Source organism: Knufia obscura (genome assembly GCF_036327395.1).
Source record: "Knufia obscura strain CCFEE 5817 isolate CBS 148926 chromosome Unknown scaffold_5, whole genome shotgun sequence".
NCBI classification, from domain to species: domain Eukaryota; kingdom Fungi; phylum Ascomycota; class Eurotiomycetes; order Chaetothyriales; family Trichomeriaceae; genus Knufia; species Knufia obscura.
Genome location: NW_027042691.1, coordinates 1,248,682 through 1,273,510, shown reverse-complemented (window position 1 = coordinate 1,273,510; position 24,829 = coordinate 1,248,682). Strand labels below are relative to the sequence as shown.

At 51.1% G+C, this 24,829-nt stretch overlaps 7 protein-coding genes across 7 annotated transcripts; 3 read left to right on the top strand and 4 right to left on the bottom strand.

Moving 5' to 3' along the window:
• Nucleotides 1–2,865: 2,865 nt before the first annotated feature.
• PMZ80_005257 (uncharacterized protein) lies at nt 2,866–4,302 on the bottom strand (the record flags this gene model as incomplete). The annotated part of the gene is made up of 4 exons (XM_064873677.1): nt 2,866–3,494; nt 3,547–3,577; nt 3,641–4,011; nt 4,065–4,302. 4 exons carry the CDS (start codon nt 4,300–4,302, stop codon nt 2,866–2,868), a joined length of 1,269 nt encoding a protein of 422 aa, XP_064730781.1.
• Nucleotides 4,303–6,804: 2,502 nt separating this feature from the next.
• PMZ80_005256 (uncharacterized protein) lies at nt 6,805–7,111 on the bottom strand (the record flags this gene model as incomplete). The annotated part of the gene is made up of 2 exons (XM_064873676.1): nt 6,805–6,996; nt 7,064–7,111. The coding sequence occupies 2 exons, from the start codon at nt 7,109–7,111 to the stop codon at nt 6,805–6,807; spliced, it is 240 nt and encodes a 79-aa protein (XP_064730780.1).
• A 1,179-nt stretch (nt 7,112–8,290) lies between these two features.
• PMZ80_005255 (uncharacterized protein) lies at nt 8,291–10,168 on the bottom strand (the record flags this gene model as incomplete). The annotated part of the gene is made up of 1 exon (XM_064873675.1): nt 8,291–10,168. One exon carries the CDS (start codon nt 10,166–10,168, stop codon nt 8,291–8,293), a length of 1,878 nt encoding a protein of 625 aa, XP_064730779.1.
• A 1,469-nt stretch (nt 10,169–11,637) lies between these two features.
• utp15 (U3 small nucleolar RNA-associated protein 15) lies at nt 11,638–13,248 on the top strand (the record flags this gene model as incomplete). Its single annotated transcript, XM_064873674.1, has 1 exon — nt 11,638–13,248. The coding sequence occupies one exon, from the start codon at nt 11,638–11,640 to the stop codon at nt 13,246–13,248; it is 1,611 nt and encodes a 536-aa protein (XP_064730778.1).
• A 2,531-nt stretch (nt 13,249–15,779) lies between these two features.
• On the top strand, nt 15,780–18,717 carry PMZ80_005253 (uncharacterized protein; the record flags this gene model as incomplete). The annotated part of the gene is made up of 2 exons (XM_064873673.1): nt 15,780–16,009; nt 16,059–18,717. The coding sequence occupies 2 exons, from the start codon at nt 15,780–15,782 to the stop codon at nt 18,715–18,717; spliced, it is 2,889 nt and encodes a 962-aa protein (XP_064730777.1).
• A 632-nt stretch (nt 18,718–19,349) lies between these two features.
• On the bottom strand, nt 19,350–20,231 carry PMZ80_005252 (uncharacterized protein; the record flags this gene model as incomplete). The annotated part of the gene is made up of 2 exons (XM_064873672.1): nt 19,350–20,079; nt 20,131–20,231. The coding sequence occupies 2 exons, from the start codon at nt 20,229–20,231 to the stop codon at nt 19,350–19,352; spliced, it is 831 nt and encodes a 276-aa protein (XP_064730776.1).
• A 2,155-nt stretch (nt 20,232–22,386) lies between these two features.
• On the top strand, nt 22,387–24,157 carry PMZ80_005251 (uncharacterized protein; the record flags this gene model as incomplete). Its single annotated transcript, XM_064873671.1, has 2 exons — nt 22,387–23,641; nt 23,697–24,157. 2 exons carry the CDS (start codon nt 22,387–22,389, stop codon nt 24,155–24,157), a joined length of 1,716 nt encoding a protein of 571 aa, XP_064730775.1.
• Nucleotides 24,158–24,829: the final 672 nt, after the last annotated feature.

The window sequence follows — 24,829 nt, the reverse complement described above, 5'->3', positions numbered from 1 at the left end:
AGAGAGTGCTACGGGATATAATTCAGGATCCTACTAGCCGGATAGGCGACGCGTTACTAGCAGTAAAGAAGGCGGAGTAGCGACAGGGCGAGGGCGTCCGCGAGCTGGCTAACCGGTTAGAGGAGTTAGAAGAGGATATTCCTAACTCTATAACGGTTAAGCAGCAGCGGGCGTAGACGCTAGTTAACGCTCTACGTCCTGAGCTACGCGTAGCCGTCCTCCGCGAGGAGCGTGCGATTAAGACGCGCGTACAGGTCGTTGCAGCAGCGTAACGGCTTAAATTACTTTATTAGGGTAAGCCAGAGGCGGAGGGTAAGGTAGGCACAGAGAGTGCGAGGCCTACTCGTACCGAAGGCGTACCTGATAAGCGAGAGTGCTTTACCTGTGGTAAACGAGGGCATATAGCGAAGCACTGCTCAGCGAAGAAGAGCGAGAAGACCTAACCTTAAGGTTACAGCGAAGTATGCAAGGAAAGGAGGGCTATCGCGAGGTTGCTACTGTACGCATGCGCGTGGCCGGCGAGGCGAGTTCTCTGTGAAGCTAGTAAAAAGGGCTATGCGTTAGCTAAGTAACCGAGGACAATTAAGCTCTATTCGCGGGATTCGAGATTGCTGAAAGCATGTAGCCGTAGAGGGCTAAGGTTACTAAACGCATACGAGTCGAAGGCGAGTCGTAAGACAGGACGCAGGTCTACTGTTAATCGATCACCAAGACAGTGAGGTAATAACTAGCTGCGTTATATCTATCAGAACAAAGAAGCGATCGTGTATCAAGGACGATACGCATAGAGGGAGGAGATAAATATCACGAATAGCACGTGATATAGGATAGGTACATAGATGCGTTGCGTGTGCGATTCTTCCGCTTCTTATAAGCGTTGAATCGCTGTCGCCCCTATAGGTAAATAGAGTATTTAGCCACTGATAGTGATAGTGTCGTCCCGAGATCTTGACAGTAGGTTATATATCTTCTTAAGATCGTTAGTCTAGTAGCGTATACGTTATTCTACCTACTTAGATCTATAATACGAGGGAAGGTTAGCCGACGCTTATGTCTACTGCGTAATAGGAACTTTATATTACTTTAGCTAGAATAGGTAAGAATAGTACGCCTAGAGAGTCTGACTTAGAGCGGTTATACAGATAGTAGCTATATATAAGCTAAAGTAGAATCCGTGTCCTAGCCACGTATATAAATTAAGCTCTTAAAGTAGAAGAGGAAACGATAGAATACTAAGCATATCAGTATTTTTGCAAATCACGATAGTGCTAGTGGTGTTAACGTCTCCCGACAACTCTAATGTCTTTGACAAATGTCGAATGTACTCCCTGCGATATCTTCCTTAGCTCTAGCTTATGAGTGTTACTACTCTATAGCTGTAACGAGTAGTGCTTGGCTTTTTCTACCTTTAACGGATTATCACTTAGTTCCTTTCCTACGATATAGGTTCCATTGGGTATACTTCGAGCTAACTACTTACTACGGCGGATCTAAAGCGCTCTTAGGTAATCTATTTTACCGTACACTTATACTTATAGAGCTCGTACTATAACTTACTATGTTTAGAGGCCTCCTTTAATGTAAATATTACTCTATATTACTAGTAGAAGAATAAGGAGTCCGTTATAGTAGCTAGAATAAGGTACTAGAGTGTAGTAGTGAACCTATATAGTCGGAGTCAAGACATTTATCAAAGACATTAGAGTTGTCGGGAGACGTCTTCACGCCCTACAGTACTCGCAGACACCGCCCAGAACAATACATAAACTTAAATTTCACAGCTGACGACTCAGGTTATGGTATACATCATTCGTCCTGGTCGAGAGCCTGAAGTCTTGCAGAAAGTAGCAGCGATCAACACTCAACATGTCTGCTTCAAACACTCGACTCGACCAAAGCGCAGCAGTTAGTCAATAAGGAGAGCTTGCTGCCAGGAGTGGTTTTCAATAGATATGTACATTCTACGATCCTTGACCTTCGCGTTGTCCCGTCTCCTGGCTACAGTACCAGGAAACTTGGCGAGTTGTTCTTGAAGCATTAACTCGGTGAGTTGTGGTTGTGAGTACGGAAGACGGTATTTCATGTCTCGGAGGCGTGAATAAATCTGACGGACAAGATGAGCTACTCGATGTTGATTAATGCTCCCTTTGTACTTCACATCAAGCTGTGTCTTAGACGTTAGACTCACGCGCTTATTCTGCTCTTCTCAAGCTTTACAACATCGACTATCAGCCTTAGCCGATCATTAGGATATACTGTTGTACATTGTCGTCGACAGGTATTGTCCCTGTGGTGTGTCGCTGATATCCGGGTGAACTCGGACATGCCCGACTATGCTCATAGAGGTACCTATCTAATGCCAACCACTCACTGAGCCTTGCACCCTCTCTATGCATGCGGCATAGTTGGGACAGCTGCGCCCTCCATCGGTTGACATACACCCGACAGCAATAGGCGAACATAGTTTCCATCGTGTGACGAGGAGACAGCATGAGCTGTAGCATTGATCGACCGACTGCATGACGAAACATCGTAGTATGGTGGCGACTCACATCGACAGCCACTCCAGCAAACATGAAGTATTCTGGAGTAGATGAGATCGGGGACACCTGAATCTTACGCACACAATGCTGACAACTAGCGGACATATGTTGCGTCTGATCGGTTTTGGGCTGCCGATAGAGACAACGGTCACTTCAGTCGTGCTTGTCACTTGTCTCAAGGCCATAAGCACAGTGAGACTGGCAAGGCGTGGAGACAATATGGAAGAAGAGGAGGCAGGCGCGGTATCCAGCTAATAGCTCGCAACAGCATATACGTGGACGAACACAGGAGAAGACACAGCCAGAACTAGAGCAACTATGATTACATATCGTCCGAGAACAGGGCAGGATCGTAGTACGCCCATGGTGCACCAAATGGTCTGCCGTGAGGAAGTGGACACTGCTTCTCCAGCACGGTGAACTCAGAACCAGCCTCTGTTCTGTATAGCCCTGCACCACTCTGTTCCGCGTGTCGCTGAATAGCTCGGACGACAATTTTGGATCGATCGACGACACCCGGCTTGCCAACAAAGTCTAGTGCTACGTTTGTGTGGGCAATTGCTGAACACCAAGACATAGAGCTAAGAGAAGTGCCGCCGTACCCAGGGATCTGCGCGAAGAGCTGGTAGAATATCAGACCTAGTTTGGCTTGTTCGAGGTGGATGTCGTGTCGCTTCTGTTTCTCCTTTAGCTCAGTGACCTGCAGGGCCTGTAGAGCCACATCTCGGAGACCCCAGTGCCACGTCAGCACTTGTGCGACCGTTGTAGTCTTTGAAAGAAGGACAGTGACCCATCTGTTGAAGCCTTTCAGCTTGGCCATGTCCAGCTGTGACCCTAGCTGCTGCCGCTGGTGTGTAAGATGAGACCGGACGATCGGGAAATACAGATGCCCAGCGATTGCGGCGTAAGCTGCCCTTCCGTAGCCCCATGCTTGAGCGAAGGCGAAATCAACTGTCAGCAGTCAGCTTCTCGCCAACTCATCGAGAAAATGTTGTGTGCTTACTGAATCTTACCATGAACTCTGCCCGTGACTTCTAGTCCTTCGCAGTAAGGTGTGATTTCACACGCCGCAGTTGATCAGGCTGTTAGTAGCGAACGAGTTTGCGAGGGCTGATGTGAATGCCAATCAAAATGTGGATCGGAAGTGTGGCTTCAACCGCTGCAGCATACTCCTGTCTCTCCAGGTAGTACCCCATAGCTATGTCAGTACATTTCACACCGAGCCCCGCGTTGTGGTTTATAGCGATACTCACAACCTCGCAACTGTTGCGCGGGTCGACGGGTACTATCATCTTCGCCTCAAATGCAGAGCGCAGGCTGGGGAGAGTCTCCTGCACACTCAGACGTATGCAGACTTTGGGGTTTCTGATGTGGTGGTGTAGATCTGGCGGTAACCGCGAACGGATCCTAGATGCGAACGCGCCCAGCAATAAGCATAAAGGCTCTGGGTTTTCGAGCTCGAATGGGTCTGACATAGCGTTAGACTCTATAGATGTGAGCGAGTATGAGGTGTAGGCTTGCCTCCATGTTCCAAAATCACTTCCATCCAAGACATAGATTGTAGGGCCAAGATAGCGTCGTCTTCAGGAATGAAGCGTGGTCTGACGTCGAGCGGCGGGTGCTGTACATCGTCGCTTCGTGCACTGGGCAGGATGAGGTGTTTTACGATCTTCGCGCGCACCTCAGCTGGCAGTGGGGTGTATCTCCGTAGCGCCTCTGCCCGATCATCGAGGGCTTGTGGTCCAAGATCGGCATCCATCATGTCATGCTGTAATTGCTGTCCAGACGCCATGCACGATAGCAAGATGCGACACGACCACCTCGTTTTGGTGGCGAGCTCTGAGCACTGCACGGGTGAAGTGTACAACGATGGGGTGCTTCAGGTTTCTGTTTTGCTGAACTTCAAGCTGGGCAATGCTGTATGCGCTCGATGATTGCTTCGCTCACCCTACGCACCACGGTCAATGCGAGTTGGCCGATAGTCCTAAACGATATTGATGAACCCGTCGTGGACGAATGAGAGGTAAACAGAGTCTGTATAAATCTGATAGTATATGGCTATCAATAGCAATGATCAGCCAAAGGAACAGGCATGACGGAGGTTCTGCTCCATGGGATTCAAATCCCCAACTAGATGTTTGGAAAGTGCCATCAAGCTGGTCAGCATGAGCAATCACGCAAGAAACTCAGCTGGTGGCAGGTACAATCGAGGCACCCAATGAGGACCGAAGCAACGTCTTGAGATATATGCATCATTGCCATCCGATGCTAGAGTTGATCCCTATCATGGCAGGACCATGGAATGCAACAACCACTCCAGATTGCCCATCGTCGGATAAGAACGACCGTGTGCTCGAGGAGGGTCACTGGGGACGCAGCAAAGGGACTGAAGCAGATGGAGGAAGTCGTAGCTTTCAGAGGCCAGACCATGAGAAGTGCGTGGCCCGGCTGATGACGGACTGAATCAGGTACTCAAGAAGAAGTGATCAAGGGGTGAAGATCACATTAATACGCGATGAGTTGTAACTTGCGCAACGCTTCCTTCGATGTGGAGCAGCCTCAGCTCATTGCCAGATGGATTCGGAGGAAGGTCTAGCGAGCGGAAAGGCCAAGACGATCTTGCGGATGGAAAGCACAACAACGATGAGCTCGATCTGGAGCTGGCCGAAGATACGTAACAACAGACATCGCTCGTCTAGAATGAGAAGTCCATCGTCGACGGCCGATTCCCGGGGCATAACATCGGCAGGGATGCATGCCTTGCCTCAGCCGGTCTGCAAGATGATCAAGAGGCTATTCGTGCCTACCCCGCTCTTAGCGTTATATCGCACGCTCTACGCTCCAATCGAGAGTGTCAGGAGACAGTACGGACCTGGCATTCGTATTCAGCCATGTCGAACAAGGACAATCTTTGAAAATGTCATTTCTTGTTCCTGCCACGCTTCAAAACCCATAGCCATATCGTCTTGCTCGTCCTCGTCTTTGGTCAAGAAGTTTCGGCACGAGCAACCACATCAACCCATGAGCGATGCGAATCAATTTAAAATCATCGCTTTATCCAAGTCTGGCCCCCGCCATCGTCCTGCTTTTCGCCCTCCCCAACTATGCCTTTGCCAAGTTCTCACACGTCTACCCAGGCATCGCATATGACGGACTCCAATCCTGCCTCAACGACCCATCCAGCACATTCACCAGGTCAACCATCACACTCCATGAGAACTGCAGGGATGGCTTCGCCTGCATTATGCAGAACATCGATAACAGCCAGCAATCGATCCTCTCCGCAGGCTCATCGACTCTGGGATTCATACCCACGGTACTGACATTAATCGGCAGTCCGCGCTCAGATATCATGGCCATCCACTCGCGGTCCTGGATTCTCGCACTCCTTCTCAGTCTCACAGGTGTCAACATTGACGACTTCGGGGTGGCCTGGAAAATGAAGCCACAGGTCATTGGCCCGGTCGTCGCCAGCAGCAGCGCCGTGTCACGGGCCGGTACCACGCTGACCGTCGCGATCGTGCACTTGATTGTACTTATAGCAGCATGCGGGATAGCATACCAAACATACGACCTCGGGCAAAAGGCAGTGCTGTCCTGGGCATGTTGGACCTGGTTCTACCCCATGATATGGCTTGGCCTGAGCATTTTGCAGCACCTTTTAAGCATTTTGACGAAAAGACTTGACAGTGAGATCAATGCCTGTAGTAGGAGACGCATGTTGGGGACGCGCCTTCTGAAAATAGCTACCGATGCTATGGGTATGGTGGCGTATATTTATGGTACTATTGTTTTCGCCAGCTTGACGCTTGTCAGCGGGCAGAACGCCGTCGAGATTGTCGCGGTGTATGGTGCGCTGGCTATTGTAAGCAGGGGTTGTGCCGCTTGGGTTCTCGATATGAGATGAGTCCGATTGAAAGGGAGATGATGGATTGCCTTAAGTAGAAGCCATGCAATGATGTTCCGTTGCAAACCCGTGGAGATGAACCTCATGAAATAAAGGTCCAAATCAATTCAGAGGCCAGCCTCGAAACAAAATCGATTTTGATCAAGAATCGTTCTCTGATGATTTCAAAAATGCCTCTCTCAGAGCTTCATGTCAAAGTAGCAACCATGTTTCTCGTACCCACACCAGCTAGTTCCTCGAAGTAAGCCAGTGAAAGTTCTTGGGGTCGTGAGCATATAATGTGACTTCATCATCCCAGTCGCAGACTCTAAGCAAGTCTATGCACCCCGAATTAGCAAGCTCAGCACTCACGAATTACTGCTCTTCGTCATCTATCCGGTCCGGTATCAGCTCATACCCACCCTCACTCGGCAGGAACACGGCCGCAAGAGTGATAGACAGTGCAACAAGAACCTGTAACGTCCATGAGGCAGTACACATGTCCCAACTCTTGTCAAGATGCCAACCGGGCACAGCGAATTTCTCATCGTTCTTAGCGAGATAAGCCTGTATCATTGTTAGCATCCCCTCTGTCTTCATAGCACCTCGTCTCAGAAAGTCTCGTGTAACATACCACAATACTCATTCCCACAGCCTGCACAAACCCCGCCAGCGCCGCCATAGTGGCCATAAATCCCCAGCCCTGTTCCCTTTTCTGCTTGCCTCCCAATATCAGCACCACAAATGCAGCTATCGTCATGCCTTCGAGCACGACTGCAAAGGACATCAAGAAACCGACGCTACGCCACATGGAGCAGAAGTACCGATCTCCTGCGCGGCAATCGCTGTAGCGTGGGTAGGATGTGCATTGCAGATCTTCCGTGCTGAGGGTCGTGTATGAGTGTGAGGAGAATAGGGTTTGAGAGGCATATTCGATCGTGGCCTTGTTGCTACATTGCTTGTGTAGGCCAAGTTGTTTATGTATGTGAGAGGCGTGTTTGCCGTGGCCCTGTAATTCGACATATCAGCCGCTGCATTCGCATAGTCTCAGAATGGATACTCATCGGCATGCAAATCTACACAGAAGAAGGTGAACCTACCACTACGCTATCGTAGCTTAACCAATTCGGCACGATTATAGATGCTATCGTCATGCCAGTCGCAGCCAGAAAGACCACCAGGACCGTCGAGAAGACGATACTCCGTGTCAGCATGCCGGTATAGTTGTGCCCTGACCCAGAGGGCACGAGTGAGTAGCCTCTTCCCATCGTGGCGGTAGCCGACAAGCTCGTGTCCCCTCTTGTTGCCTGCTATTATTCGGGCGTCCACTGAGTCTGAACTGATGTGCTTCAGCAACGGGTGATGGCAAGCATACAACTTGTGCTTTCAAAAGGTTGCTCGAAAGGTGGTTGCTGATTTGGCTTGAATTTGACGTCTCGAGGGTTGCGCTGATAAGGTTGCGCTCCGAGGTTCGGTTCGTGTAGAATCAGGTCAAACGTGGGACTGTCCGCCAACTATTTCCAGACAGATCAAAGAACGGTGAAAATTATGCTCAAGCAAATGACAGGTGATATGTCTGAGACTCGTTCATTACACAGAAGGTGGCAGCAACTGCAGAGTTTCCACAAGGCAATTATGCTTCGAGGCATGCGCGATGGCGGCACCGCACCTTCAAGATCCAGTTTATCGAGGCTTCCGCCACCCCTGCTAGCCAATAGGATTATTTTCCGCGCCTCTACTGCACCTCAGATCTGGCAAGAACCCGCCATCGTGCTCATACGCTGCTTCATTCGTGTCTATCAGATTATTCTATATTTACAGTCTATCTCGCTCGAACGCAGCAAAATGAATGTCTCTTTCCCTATCTCTGAGACTTGTTTGTCCAGACCCGCTTAAGGTCAACACCAGCGACCGACGCGTTCGTGTTGACACGATCGATATCATACGGATTAGCCTCGTATGCGGCCGCCTCGCCCATACTCTCAGCGCGGCTCGTTGTCTTCATCAGTCTCGCTGGATCAGCAGCAGTGCTTGTGGCTCGCGCACGACCAGATGACTTAATAGGTTCATGCTTGCCGGGCTCCGTCGCTGTCGTACCTGAGCCGTCGGTCTTCTCTGAGTCGATTGAGTGTAGTCGTGATGGCTGTTCCGACTCAGTGTCCGTTTGTGCAGCTTTTGTCCGCAACGCTGCCATAGCTTTCTCTGCTTCGGATGCATATACACATTTGGATCTGATTTGCGCACCATACTTGTAGAGAACAAATGGTGCTGGTAACATCAACACAGCGAGAAAGGCGGGCACCGATGATGCCCATTGAGTGCCGAGACTGCTGTACATGTCCCGGGTGAACAATGGGAAAGCAGCACCGAATAGTGACCTCAGAACTGTATTGGCGGCAAGTACTGAAGCTGCAAAAATCGTATAGGCATCGATCAGATAGTTGGTGATACCGAGGAACATCAAATTGAGACCGAAGCCGAAGGGGACGCCGGCAAGAACTGGTGAGATCCAGTGAATCGAACGAGGAGTCGTCCACGCAAACCAGAACATTCCAATTGGGAAAGCAATGGCTCCCATCATGCATCCTATCAATCGAGCTTCGGGAGGCGAGACACCGCCATTCTTTGCGCCGGCTTTGACGTAGAGCTTGTTGAGAGGACCTCCGATCGCAATCGCTATAACCATCCCAACAGCAACACCGAGGAAGGCAAGCCCACCGACTCCTTCGGACCAGCCACGCTCGACCTGGAAGACGATTGGGAAGGCGCCGAAGAGGAGGTACAGAGTGCCGTACACGATTGACATGTAGATCGAAAGAATCAGAACAATCGGCTCCATGAAAAGAAGCACAAACGGTCGACCAAGGGCGATGCCAAGGGTTCTGGCAGCTGATATCTCACCTTTCTCGATGTCGACCTTCGTCTTGTACACTTTGCCAGTACGTTTCGATAATTCTGCGGCCCGCTTGCGTAAAAGGACCGGAGCGTAAGTCTCTGGCACGAGCAGAGTTCCGAGAACCCAAAGTGTTCCTCCCAGGGCCACCATCAACCCCATAACGGGTCTCCAGCCTTCGCTCTGCCCGAGAAACCCTGAGATGAACGGACCTGTAGTGGGTCCGAGGGAGGGCATAAGGGCGAAAATACCCATGGCCGCGCCTCGTTCGTTAGCAGAGAAGATATCTGCTATGACACCCCCCGCATTTGTGAACGGCGATGAGCCAAAAGAGCCACCAAAGAAGCGCATCACCAGAAGAGTTGCTAACGTGCTGTCCGCAGTGGCGCCCCCCATGAAGGCAGTAAAACACCCAAAAGTAATGAAGAAGATGATTTGCCGACCATACATCTCGGAAAGTGGAGCCCATAGAAGCGGACCAAGCGCGAAGCCTAGCACAAACAGTGAGATACCTGCTGTCAACAGTGTTGTGCTTGCTTGGAAATGTGCGGTGAGTTCTCTTAGACAGCCACTGAAGGCGCTGGAACTGAAGGCTGTGGCAAAACACTCGAAAGCTACCAACATGGCAATTGTCCATTTCAGGCCCTTGTTCCAGTTCATTGGGTTGCCAGCATCGTCTGGGATCCAGGTGACTACATAAGGATCCGAGGCACTCCCGGAGCCCTCATATTGGTAGTTTAGGACATCGTCGTCTATCCTGGCCTGGTCTGTCACAAGTCGGAATAACGAATGTTGCTTCGGTATCGGGTTGGCCACCGCGGCCTCCTCGACTGATTTCTCAGTCATGGCTTGGGAATATTGGCAGTTCTCGGACTTCGTTGCCGCTCTGAACGAAGTAGCACCGAGGTGTGTTTGCTACTGATACCGTAGATGCCACAAGAACGACCGTGGTAATCTGGGAGGGTACCAGATATGAATGAAGGATGCTTTCCTGTTGTTCAAGGTCGTATGAAATCAAGGACGCGAGAAATTGCATGGACAGCTGGATAATATTCAAAGATGTGCTGGAGTCCTCCTGAAAAGAGATACAGGACAAATAATGAAGGAAAATCTCGAAGTTATCCCTGTTGCTTCGGGAAGAACATCAGAATGAGTGGAGTGATAGAAACTGGCTGTCGACGCTTCGGTTGTTGGGCGGAACCGGTAGCTCGCCCCTGCCTCGGCTGGGTTGCCTGCTACGACCAATCATGACCCGAAATACCTCAACACGGGAAGGACGATCCGTGCATGACTCGACGATTGTTATCTTCATAATGGTCCACCTTCAGCCCAAAGCACATGCAACGTGCACATCTGCTGTAGATCAAACATCTCAATTAGGACGCCGCACGGCTGTTTGTTCGTGTTTCGCCTTAGCGGGGTGTAGAAGCACATGGGCTCGTGATGGGTTGCCTCAACAAGGCGTCTGAAAATGGCGCTGATTCCAAATAAGGGCAACACGGATGTCTTCAGTCATGTTTGGACGCATACTAGTATTAATAAACCAGCTCGTCCATGGACCAGCTTCGTCCGTAACAAAATCTGCAGCACTTTTGAGGAAAGCAAGTTTCAGATCGATGGAAGCCATGCTCACCTTGGTTTTCATTTTCGAAAGCTTAAAGATGCCAATTTAGGCTTGACCCACGCCGTAGATTGGGTTTTGCGCCTGATTTTTGCTTACCTTATCAGCGGCTTTTGCCTCGGCATATCGAATTTTTGTTTCTTTGAGGCTCAGCACTCTTTTATACGGTGTTGCCGTATGGCAAATGTACACCGGGTGGACGTACACCTGCTGAGAAGAACACATAGCATTTCGGACTCGGTGCAACGATGCACGACGGGTTGCGAAACACTTGAGATATCGCTCATGCCATGTGCCTCTGCATGCAGCAAACTTCACGAGTTGGGCAGCTTGAATAAAAACTTGAGCCCGTTGACATGGCATTTGCGTTTGTACAAACTGGCATCAATCATGATCTGTACACTGCAGTCAGCACGTTGTACCGAACGATGTATTCGGGACAGTCCAGCACGAAGAGTAGCCCGATCAGATTCTGTGTAGCATACAGTACTACGGCGAGGCTAGGTAGAAAGGTAGGGGTGGGTAGGGTAGCTAGCATGTCGCGCTAGCCCCAGTCGGACTGGCGTTTTAGCTTATCGATAAGCTTGCCGCCAGTAAATTTTGGTGGTAATCGCGATACTGCCATGTCTTGCGCCAGCCGCTTCTTCGATTGTACATTGACTGAGGCGTCTCGGGGACGAAACGTCGAAGGAAGATGGCAGCAGAAGTCCAGCCTGTCGCACAAATCAAGCTCCCATCGCGACCATCCTCACTCTCCCCCGAACAGCTCTACTGGCGCAGTTTCAAAACTCCAATAAAACATATCTCACCCACCAAGCACGGTATAACGCACATCTCGCAACCGACGTCGATATCCAGCGCAACCAACCTCTCAGACTCCTTCGTCGTCTCAACCGGCGCCCGAATCCAGCTATATTCAACGCGAACCCGCAAACTCCTCAAGACCATAACCCGCTTCGACGATGTGGCATATAGCGGCGAGCTCAGACATGACGGACGGGTCCTCGTGGCAGGTGATGAGACGGGCGCGATTCAGGCGTTCGATGTGAACTCGAGAGCTATCTTGAAGACATGGAAGGAGCAGAAATTACCTGTGCATGTTACGAGGTGGAGTCCGAAGGAGACTACGAGTCTCATGAGCTGCGGTGATGATAATACTGTGCGGTTGTGGGATCTCCCGAGCGATAACTCGATCGTTACGTTTCGAGGGCATAGCGACTATGTGAGGAGTGGGTGCTTTCTGTCCGGTTCAAACAGTAATATTCTGGTGTCGGGGAGTTATGACTCGACTGTGAGATTATGGGATGCGCGGACACCGGAAGCTGCTGTTATGACATTTAAGCATGCGACGTCTGTGGAGGATGTGTTGTGTATGCCGTCGGGGACACAATTGGTGGCATCGGCAGACAATCAGGTTGCGATTCTCGATGTTGTGGCGGGCAAGCCGTTGCATATGATCAAGAACCATCAGAAGACTGTCACGTCGATGTGTCTTGCTTCGCAGGGTTCGAGGCTTGTCACGGGTGGTCTAGATGGACACATGAAGGTGTTTGAGACGACAGGCTGGAATGTGGTCGCGGGCTCGAAATATGCCTCGCCGATTTTGAGCTTACAGGTGATTACTTCTGCGGCCAGAGAAGACAAGCACATCGCGGTCGGAATGTCGGACGGCACTTTGAGCATCAAGACAAGGCTGTCAGGTGAACAAAAAGTCCGTGAACGAGAACGACAAAGAGAAATGGAAGCATTGCTCGCGGGAAAGATCGAGGAGCACGACCGAAAGAAAGCAAAACTCGCGAAGAAAAGGGGTGCTGGCTGGGAACGACGACTCCGAGGACGCGATTTCAACGGCGATGGCGCAGACATTATTATTGAAGGAAACGTCAGAACAAAAACAGATAAGAAGATGAAAAGCTGGGACCGAGCGATGCATGCAACGAGATACGCGGAAGCACTGGATCATGCTATAGCGACCAAGCAGCGCCCGGTTGTCCTCTCGATACTGAACGAGCTTCGGTACAGAAGTGCTCTCAGAGCTGCCCTGGAGAACAGAAACGAGGACACCCTGCAGCCTGTACTACACTGGATCTGGACTAACATCTCAACCACGCAGTACACCCAAATATGTGTGCAGGTGGCGATGATCATGATGGATCTTTACTCGGCACAGGTGGGATCTAGTCCGACTGTGTCACGTCTAGTGAACAAGTTGCATGTGAGGATGCAGGAGGAGGCTGAGAGGTCGAAGCAAGCTATACAAACGAAGGGGATGTTGGAACTATTGTTGCCGGATATTGGAGAATGAAACGGCGAACGTTGAAAAACATTCATCGAAAATGCGCCGCGACTTCATGTTGGATTTCCCGCCAACTACGAGCGCTATCACAGATCGCGAGCCTAGTGCGAAGAGTTGACCTTCAATACAGAGTGTACGCTGCCCATTGGCAGTACGCGAAGGCCGATATTCGGCCTACAAGACGTAAGCTACGGCGGTATTCTGTCGTTGACTTCAGAAGCGGTAGACAGAAGAAAGACTGGCACACAGCATGCTTGGAGGAGCTCAATTTGAAGGAACTCGAATGAATGAAGAAGAGATGCAGCAGATCAACAAGGTGATGATCAACCCTCCTTCAAGGCTAGAAGCTGGTTGGCCACGAGATAGAGCGTATATGGCGAATTGCAGCCGTCTGTCCAGTCTTGCCAGATATACCTTGCTAAGCTTGGGCAAAAAGGCACGGGAGCTCAGTTCAGAGCCGTTGCGATCTCGTTGCTTCAGAACGTCGAGAACGCCGCTGCCAAGGCCCAGACCTGGCGGTACGAGCGAGGGCAGATCACTGTCCTGCTAGGATTGTAAATGTTGGGCGTTTGACTCAAGAATTCGGACACAAACACACGAAGTAGGGCAATACAGGGGAAAGGACGAGGCGTAAGGATGTTCGAGGGCTACTGGGGGACAGTGGTAGTCGAGCTTATCTAGCGTGCTTCAATGGAAGAGCAATTTCAAGATCCCGGTAGCATAGATCAAGTCTATGTTTTGGATAGATTGCACGGCCCATCAGTCTTGCCTCTTGCGCGGATGCCTCTGCTCATTCAATGCTGAATGAAAAGGTGCAGACGGCCAACGATGCAGCTTCAACGCGGTATTCGTATTTCATGGTAAAACGGGCTGGCGACTACTCCTTTCAATCTTTCCTGTCCTGATAGGTTTTGCGTAAGCAAAAGAGCACCTTCCGCGCGAGAACAATAACGAATCTTAAGAAACCGGGGAAGAAGTGGCTACGGACTCTGCCTGCTGGACACCTTGTGCGCCAAACATGTGCCGGCTACTAGTAAGTCTGCTCTGTCCGATTCTATGTTGTCTGTCTGAGGCGTTTTTCGGATCGCCCCATCAACAGACTAGCGCGATACCCATCGCCTCGACCATCTCGACTGGAGACTAGCTGACATCGCTACGTTCATTCGTCCAATAGCTCGTACGGACTGCTCCGTACATAACGAGGGCCTTGTGCTACGCTGCAACTTGCATCAAGATCCAAACGCGCGCAAGCATGCTCCTTCGTGTGTTGTAATAAAATTAGTGCGGCATCGAGGGCGCCGTGATATTGAGATTCCATGTCCAAGCTGGTGGCCTCAGTGAGGTTGTCTTGGCGGCGAGTTGTGGAAGCTTATGGCATAGAGTATGCGAGTTACTGATGGTCTCCCCAATCTCGAGGTTCGCAAGGTGTCAATTGAGGACCATGATTGTACACGTGAATCGCACCAGACCGCGTGTTACGATGAACATATTAGTCAAGTTCGTGATCAACTTGCAATACTTAGACATCGATTGTACCCAGCCGAGCATCAGCCACGAACGCGCCTGAGCCGTATTGGACCGGTGGTGTCCTCTAGAGTCTGAGTAGATGGTAGAACATCCCCTTTCTGCAATATCTCTAGCTGTCCCTGATCCCGCAGCTCAAATGCGAGCTCTCGTAATGCAGGCATCAGATCTCGCCAACAATCCACACCAGATTCATCCAACTCCGACCTCGATAGCGCTCTTGCCGCCTCGGACGGGCATATGGTTTTTGGATGTTGGCGACGGTCGAGCAGCTTATTGAGATGGTCAGTCACAGGTATCAAGTTCATGGTCGTCGTTGCCATTATCCAGAGTAGTAGTGTAGGAAGAGTAGAGGTTGCGACACCAAACTTCGACCCAGGTTCTCGGAGCTCCGAGCTGGTTAGCGCCCGCTTTCAGGCCCACCAATCAGAAGCTAGCAGCCGTAGCCGCGACTTCCGAGAACGCGTAAATGCTTGGCGTTATTTCCCAATCTCAGCCTCCGACACAATGTAAACAAGTGAAAAATGGCAGCAATGAGAACTCACCACTTGTACACTCGTCACGGATGGTTCATGGGAGGATGGACGAAGAAGGAAGACCCTTGCAGAGAAGGTGCAGTACGATGGAATATGTTTCACTGAACGTGTGCTATTGATGCAAGTTCCCAGCCTTCTCTGCTGCTGCGAAACTCTAAATGTGGATGGCTGGAGACTGCACATACCACCAACAGAGCATTCACACTTTGACTCTAGGTCCTTCCACACTTCGCTTCTCACTTGCATGTACGCTGCCTGTCTTGGTTGACTAGGTCGTACAGTGACATTTCGATATGATTTCGCAGTGAATGTACCCATACTAATCTCTAACTGTCGACCTTCACTCATTACGACGACATTTGAGGCGGTGCTTGGAGCCTTCGATAGTCCCTCATTAACAGGTATTACTCGATACTCGACCTCGAACTCGACTCGGCCTGTGGTATCAATATTGGCGACATCGAACATATTACCACCGCCATGGCTATCCTTAAGTCAAAACAGCCTCGAGCAGGCCACGCTGCTGGCATCTTCTGCGACATGACCCTTGATGGTCCAGCAATCGGAACCCTCGTTGCAGTCGTCGATCGAGCAAAGAACCTTCCTAATAGGAAGACAATGGGCAAGCAAGACCCATACTGTGCTATGAGATTGGCCAAATGGGCAAAGAAGACCGACACAGATCGAAGGGGAGGACAAACGCCCAAATGGTATGCACAGCGCCCACAGTTCCCATCGAATCAATACTAACGTTGGCAGGGACCAGGAACTCCGATTCGATGTCCACGACTCACCCGACTACTACAAGCTGAAGTGCTCGATTTTCAACGACGACAAGAAGACGGAACTCATTGGTGAAGGATGGATCGACCTGGTGGACGTCATCAAGCCAGGAGGAGGACAAAGTGATTCCTGGCACCCTCTGACTTTCAAGGGGAAATATGCTGGGGATATACGAATCGAGCTCACATATTACGACACCAGAGAGCAACCGCAAGAGAAGAAGAAGACCCGGGAAAGGTCATTGCAGCCTGCTGAGTCAGTGTCTGGCTCAGACATCTCACTGCCTGCTTCGCGCTCGCTGGGCCCTAGAGAGATCAAGAGGCGACCATTGCCTCAAAGCCCTGGTGGTTCAGTTCTTGCCCAGTCTTCACCTGCCCCACTGGAACAGGCTGCACCACAAAAGCCGCCCAAGGTCGCTCACGACGAACAACAGCAACACAACCAGCAACAGATACATGCCCCGGTGGCCACTCGTCCTCGCGGCAGATCTGAGAGTCCATTACCACCTCAACAGCCGCAGGAGCTATACTACGATGAGCCCGAGCAGTATGAACAGGTTCAGCCAGACGAACGCCAGCATGAATATCTCCAAAGACATCACCGAACACAATCAATGCCCATCCAGCAGCACCAACAGCCATGGCAATTACCTCTGGGCCGCCAGCATAGAGACTACCAATCCGAATCTCATAACCAATACGACATTGGACCGGAACCACGTAGGGAACGTCAGCTCGAGTATATGCCCGCGCATGCGGATACTAATTCAGCTTACCCCGGAGAGGATGAGATCTGGCAGCAACCTCAGCGACCGCAATCTGTGCATATGCATTCTGAGCCTGTCACTCCACAGCACCCATCGCCTGCACACCGTCCTACTCCTACCTCCTCTAATTCAGACAGTCAGCTTGTCCAGTACCACCACCAGCGCAGGCTCGAGAATACCCCAACCAGAACTCCAGCATATGCTGACAGTCCTTTACGCCAATCTATGAGCCAACAAGAAGTGTATGCCCATGCACCCCAGACAGATGCTCCGCCACCATTGCCTCCAAAGCACCGAGATACAACTCCAAGAAAACCACGCAGCGAGTATCCTCCTTCTGCCTACATACCTCAACCGCTACGTATAGGTCAAAAGAGGTCATCGGTTAGCGACCGAAGTCCTTTGCAAGCTCTTGAAGACGGTTATGACTCGCACAAGGACGAGTACGAGCCAAGCCCACATACACCCCAATCGCAGCCTCAATCGCAAAGACACAGTATATACGCTCCCACGCCACAGCAGTATGAGCAACCACAACAGCAGCTCGAGCTCTACAACCGTAGAAGCACATACGATATTCAGCCACATGCCATGGATCCTCAGCCATCTCAGCAAAGGTCAATGCAACGCAGCCGTCAAAATTCATACGAAATCCGCAATCTAGGTCCTGTATCACGCATGGCTGAGCAGACACAGCCGTATATGCCCCACGACGGCTATCAGACTGGATACGACGATGCGCTACAGCCTACGGTTGAGGACGCACCACCCAGCCCTGGCCTCCCACCGACGGTTGCAAGGAAAGCGGTCGGAGCATCTCCCAAGAAGCTGAATACTATGCCATTTGGTCCTGACTGCTACGACGTGCTGAATCCTGGCACAAGTCCTGTGACCAACGAACGGACCAGATTTGAAACTCCCGAGCAGTCCAAAGAATCACAAAGGCTGAAGGAAGTTGAGAAGATACGAGAATTGGGACCAATCATCGGCAATGATGGTCGAGAAATTGACCCCTCAGATCACTTGCCAGCTGATACATGGGCACCAGAGCCGGAACGCAAGAACAGGAAGCCAGAGCATGTCATACACATTCGGTCGAAGAATGATGGCAGGCCGCAAGGAGCGAGAGCTTCCCCAGTGGTCATCCGACACCACGGCAACTCGGCCTCTGGCCACAGCAGTCCTGCACCAGCGACACCGCAGCCGACCAGCTCTCCTGCAGCACGGGGAACCCCCAACAGCTTCATTGGAGGCCGAAACAGATTACAAGAGGCCATGCCGGCAGCAGCTCGACCATTGCCAAATCAGCCATACGGTTCACAAGCGGCTGCTGCGATCTCCTCGCCAGCTTTGGCGAGTTCGCCTCAGCAAGGCCATTACGATGAGCAACGCTATGACCAACCACCGCCGACTAACCGACGGCCATCATACGACAACAGGTTATCAAACCATATGAACCGACCACCACTATCAGAGTACCAGGTACCAGTCGGCAACTCGTACACACCACGAAGCACCTCGTACGACGACTACGGTGACCAGCAGAAAGCCCTACAATACATACCAACGAAGCAGCCTCCACAAGTATACAATGCTTACTCTTCGCCCGCTGTGCAGAATGATCGACGCGGGTCTTACGATCCGCGTGACACGTACGAGAGCCGTGGAAGAAGCAATTCGTATGATGCACGAAGCGATTACAGCTATGAGAATCACGTCTCGCATGAGCCTGCGCCTCAGCAGCCACAGCAGCAGCAGAGACACTATGATGATCCGCTGGCTGCGGAGATGAGTATGATTGATATTGGGCCGTCGAGGAATAGCTATCATCAGGGGAGTATGGGGAGGAGTATGGTTCGGAGGTGGTAGAGGATGGTAAGATTATGTAAGATTATGGAAGAAGAGGGATGGATACACGAGGGAGGATGGTTGTGGGAAATGTGACATCTATAGACATACCAGGCTGGATGTTCGCTGTTGCTAGCGGCGTTTGAGGATACCCAGGCACTGATTATGCTGATATATGCTGAGCTGGTCGGCGTTTTGTGTTTAGGATACCCGCATTGCAAGCAAGCAAGCTATGAAATATCGTTACAACACTCAGCAGATCTTCCCCATCTGGTGCCTTATTAGATGTATCAAAGCCCACCCACCCTTCACGCTCATTTCCTGGTGTGTGCCTGGTCCAAGGGCTGGCATTTCGCAACTTCACTGCTGCTCAAAGTTAATGCGCAAACGTGTACTTCGCGTAGTCCGCTGCCCAAGCTCGAGCTAATAATTGCAGTCTGCGCAAGTCACTGCGCGAAGTGAAGCACGTCCAGTGGCTTCACGAACGAGTCATTACTTCGCCATGGATGAGTTGTGGCTTTGCGCAGCGCATTCGTGTCATTCATTCTGATCGGCGCGTGATGTGACCACCGTAGCACATCCCATACGTCGCGTGGTTTGTAGCATTACTGCATGGTAATCTCCTTCTTTAATGACCCTTGTGTGGACCTATGCTATGCATCGGTGTCAGAACTGTTCCCGCTCGCCGAGCTGCTTCTGACATCGTTGTCTGATGGATCGTCAGAATCGTCTTCAAGGTTGTTCAAGCCGCAGCATGGCCCATCGGAATGGTCGTGATAACAACACCCTCGGGCAGTAGCTGGATTCTTTCTTGGACCGAATGCAAATTCTTGCGTCAGATCCCGTGCGATTCCATGATTTTCAAGTGCTTTGGACAACCTCCACTCCCATGGACCACCAAGTCTGTATATACTTTCGCGAATGCTTACGCCCCAAACAACGCTTTCAAGCATGCACTTGTACAGTGGACTTGTCTCTAGGTGGCATGTGTACGCGTGTTCCAGTGAATCGATAGTGACGTAGCGGGGGTTGTCGTCCCGGTTAAGCCTCTGACGAAGAGCATCCACAAGGGCGTTCTTAAAGCCGTACATTAGACGCTTGTCGGCGAGCTTGTAGCAATCAACGACGTGCCGACTGACTGGCCAGGGAGCATGGTCGAGCGTGAGGTCTTCGCCATACAGCCAATCGATCATCATCTCGACTGCTTCAACTGTGTCATCTTCCCCGTCCCAGTGAATCTCCTTGGATGCCCCTTCGGCCCATTTGTTATCTTCTAGGCACTTCTTGAAATAGGCTGATTTAGCTGTGAGGAGGTCCTTGTGCGCTCTGAAGGCTTTGCGTTTCGGGCCGACATAGATCGTAACGATCTCGGATTGCGTCCAGCTACTGATGTTAGCTTCTTGTGTGCGCGCGCTCTAGAGCACAGTGACTCACCTGCGGGCCGTGATTGGGACGGTTCCGATGAATGTAGAGGGACTGGACGAGGGTCCGACTTGCGCATTGTCTTTGGCTGGTTGTAAAGGTGAGGTTGACATGTTGGAAAGATGGCAAATGTCCTTCGAATAGTTGATAGCAATGTATGAAGATGATCGCAACAAGGCACAAGCAGAATCTTGGGAAGAGTCGGTGAAAAGGAAGCGCACGTTGGTCAGAAAGTGAAAACATGTGAGAATATAGTGAAGTGCTCGTGAATTTGTGTTGAAGCTGATGGACACAAGAGCGACTGCCTGCCGATTGAAGTGTTCCTCACACTTGCCATTGAACCGTTAGGCGCCTGAGTAGAAGCCGAACACACGCTGCGCATGGGCGTTCCTTCAGCACCCATATCACCAATTCTGAGTCTGTTCATCGCCCTCCTATTCCTACCTCTACCGCGAAAAACATCATCGCTTGTTCTCCGAACCCAGAAGCTTCAGAGAACATCAGCGTCAACTTTTGCCTGCAAACAGTAAGAAACGAGGTTTCTTCCTCAAACCTTGCATTCCAAAGACTCGCGGCCGTCAAGAAGAGTCGTTTCTTCGGACTATAGCAACTGCGCACTCGAAGCTCAGCTCTCAAGACCATTTTGAACGGTCTGTAAAGCTTTGTCCTGCTCTTTCGACCATTGCTTCTCTTTCAACAAGCGATCGGGTATCCAACTCCCCGCTGTTCGACGCCCTCCAGTATCATAGGGCTAGCCCACTGAGAGGTGCAAAAGACAGTTACCGAAAACGATAGCTGCGTGGTGTTGGCCGCGTGAGACTGCCCCGGCCCATGCCAAAGGTGCCCCTCTCATTCGTTGCTGCTTATTACGTGCGGAAGAGGAATACATCGATGTCGACTGAGCCCTTGAAGTAGGGTAAGCAGTCTCTGAGAAATCTGCGCTGCCCTCCACGCGATTAAGTGTGTCACAATGCTGATGCTGAGCAGACCGGATGACCGGAAAGGCTCAGGGATGCCAAATCACGTGAGCAAGCGAGACCTTTTGAGCTTCCAAAAGGTCATGTGCAACGCACAGCAACGCCAAAGCCGAACTTTTTGATGTTTAGCTTGAAGCAAGAGAACACCACAGGTACTACAGTTCAGCCGCACCAAGCACTCACATTTATCACTATTGTATTGGCACCAGTCATCATGCACGGACCATCAAATCTACATCAGCACGGGAATTCTTTCCGCTACTTATGAGTGGCATATGCGCGCACATGTTCACCTTGCATTGCTAACTGAACACCAAACCATACCACAGCACATCGCGAGTTTCAGCTCATTCTCAACACCTGCACAAATGCTGTCGTATAGTAAGCGAGCTGGCTTCAAGCGAAGCAGCTACAAGAGCCTCGTACATAAGCGAAGCGACTTACGCCTCGGCTGTTCGTTTGTCTAGAACTCGAATGCCAAGTTATTGGACACAATATGGGCTTCGCAAAGTTTCTGCCCCCCGAACACCGTGGCTGGCTGCACGATGCATCTATGATAGTCGAGCCTTATGGCTTCCGGCTAGCGGCGGGCGTAAAACTGATCACGGCACCAATCAGACTCATGCACCAAGCCACAGCGATTTCCGACAGCTGAAGTACGGCGCAGCGCTGGCACTCGCGCTGCATGGCTAAGACTTTTGCACCGACTACAGCTTGAAGCGACCCTGCCTGAACAGGAGGTCGATGCCGGATTAGTCCAAGGGACAACGAGTATTCGATAGCTCTCTCGTGTGGCTGCCTGTTCGGGATGACCTTACAGTGTGCGAAGCCATGTGTGCATGCTCTTGCTTCTCTGGCCTCATCTGGCTTTCCTCTGTGTGAGGTGCAATTGAGTTCTACCACCATGCAGCCAACAACATTGTGGTGTGCTCCATGAGCCACGCGACTCTTCAAGCGTTTGATCAAGGTGTTGCGCCTTCTTCTTACTGGTGATCGCCGCGGATTGCTTGGGAAGTAGTTTTCCAGGTTCAGTTTGGAAGCATACTGCACCAAGCAATCGTATTCTTCCTCTGAGTTATGCGATACGAGCCAGCTGAGGTCTGGACGCGGTTCTATCGCTAGGAGTTGTGCACATCGCCGAAATGTCCTCGACTGACTGAGATATAGAAACATTCCTTCGCACCTTGCGGAACAGCTCGTTCTGTCTGGTACGACACCAAACTTTCTGCCTTCCTTCACCCTCAGTACCGGTTAGTGGCTAACAATCGCCTTCCTCAAGCTCGTGTCTGAGATGGCGACCAATGGAGGCTATGTGCACGGGCTACCCACGGAATCCTCCTCCCAGGCACTCCCCTTCAACATGCAGAATGACAAGGAAAAGTCCGATACTGTGATCAAAGAAGTTCCTCTTGGAACCCCGAACTCGGAGAAGCCAAAGGCCTTATCTGTCCCAGCAATGCCATCTTATCGACGTTCGATGGAACTCTCGAGACCGAAGCAGAAACAGAAACCTTTACCACTTGATCGATTCCATAGGGCATGGAAAGATCAGGCGGCTCTCGTCAGAGGCATGGCCATTACTCTTTTGACAGGCATCCCGTTCATCATATTCTTCCTGGTAGCAAGGTATGCCTTACCGGCACACCTCACGATCGGCCCCAAAGAGCTGGGCGCTACCATATTCGAGCTTTCAAAGTGGCTTTTCTGCGCATGGGGGAGCTTCTGGATCTTGCTCTGGTGTGGCAGGATCCTTGCAGCATTCTTGTCATGGGTCTGCTCAATGTCCCGAAGCCTAGCTGGGTTCAAGCGTCTTGCTAGGACTCTCACCTTGCGAATGGTGCTCCTGCTTTGGGCAGCCGTCTGCTACAACATGGTCGGCCGTGTCTTCCACCATGCCCTCGGCGCCAACATCGCGAAGGACACAGCCACAGTCTACAACTGGGTCAACGAACTCAAAAGGGCATTCAAATTCCTCATGATCGCCTTCGCTATCATATTTGGACAAGGTATCGTCCTCGAGCTCGCTTCAGTCCAATATGTCCAGGGCTGGATGGGACCTCGATCTCAACGTGCTTTTGATGAACTCGAGACCATCAAAAAACTACAACATCTCGTCGACCCGCATGTATCAGCCGAAACCCTCGGCATTGTACGCAAAGTCTGCAGAGTATTGTTCTTGCCAATTGACAGCAATGACCTATACTACCAGATCTCCAATGGCGGTGGCGATAACGAGATGTGGTCTGCATACGCCAACAAGATCTGGAACAGTATAGCACGCGGAAAGCAAGCGCTCACACGCTTCCATATCGACCAGCAACTTCGTGATATGCATCGAGATACCAGCCATGCTCAAGATTTGTTTACGCAGCTCGATGAGTCTTGCGATGGAAATGTGACACAAGATGAGCTTGAGAAGCTGGTTCAGCGCATCGGCCTGCAGCTTAATGTGCGCGCTCAAGCTCAGCGTGGCATTAACTCTCTGCTTCGGAAGCTCGAGGCGATCCTCTGTATCGTCATGGTTGGCATTATTCTCTTCCTCTACAGTATGTACTCACTCCTCTCCAACTCCATCAAGGATCCGCTAATTGTAACTTCTAGTCCAATTCTTCGCAAAAGGCGCCGCCCACGACCTCGGCACCTTTTGGACAGGTCTCACCGGCCTATCCTTCGCCTTCAGTGGCGTCCTCCTCGAGTTCACCAACTCATGCGTCTTCGTCTTCGGCAAGCACCCATACGACGTCGGCGACTACATCGAGACGAAGGGGAAGAAACTCATCGTCAACAAGATCTTCCTAACGCACACGAATTTCGAAGAGGTTGGAGATCCCGACGAGCGGGGTATTGTGGCGCAGATTAGTCACGCTGCTCTCACGGCGGAAGTCATTGTTAATTGGACGAGGACAATGGAGGCAGTCATTGAGAAGAGAAGGAATGAGATGCGGGAAGAGGAGAGGAGAGCAATGGAAGAGGCTGAGAGGGAAGCTAGGGCGAAGGAAGAGGATCGGGATTTGATTTTGTTGAAGACTGCCCGGTTGAGGAGTGCGGAGGATCGTAGCTAGATGAGCTTGGGTCAGGCGTGAACGAATGGTCCTATTTTCGTTGTCGTTCGGCCGTCCAGATGTATTCATCTGCATCTCGACCAGGAGGCATAAACAGAGCAGCCGCGTGCATTTAGCTGCTCTACGCGACCTTTCGCGTGATCATCCCATCTGCTACTCCCACTCGAACCATGACACCATGTATACTGTCCTTAACCTAGCACCATACTATGGCTCATCTGATCGACAGTGGTGCTCTCATGCGCCGAAGTAGTGCCAGCTAGCTGAGATTTCATTGAGGCGTACAGCAACTTGTTGGTTGTAACAAAGAACCACCGTGCAGATTGGTCGAGTCAGAGTGGATGAATAGACTTGCCGAAGTTAAGAGCGCAGCTGCGGTTGGACTAAAGGTGAGTACTAGTGCACGTGGCGCGATTTCCAGGCAGGTGCCACATACAATATAGATCGCCCGAGAGGGTGCCAGGAGTCCTGATCCCGCCGAATATTTGCGCTCATGTAGCAGAATATGCCAAGGTTGGCAGCAGTCGATGAGGCACGGCAGGCGTGAAGGTGGTCTGATCAGTGAATGCGTGCTCCCACGGTAGGCTTGGTCGATGCAATTATGACAAGCTAAGTTCAGTCTCGTTGACCCGACGTCCTGAAGACCTGGCAGTCGATCCACAGAGACTAAGT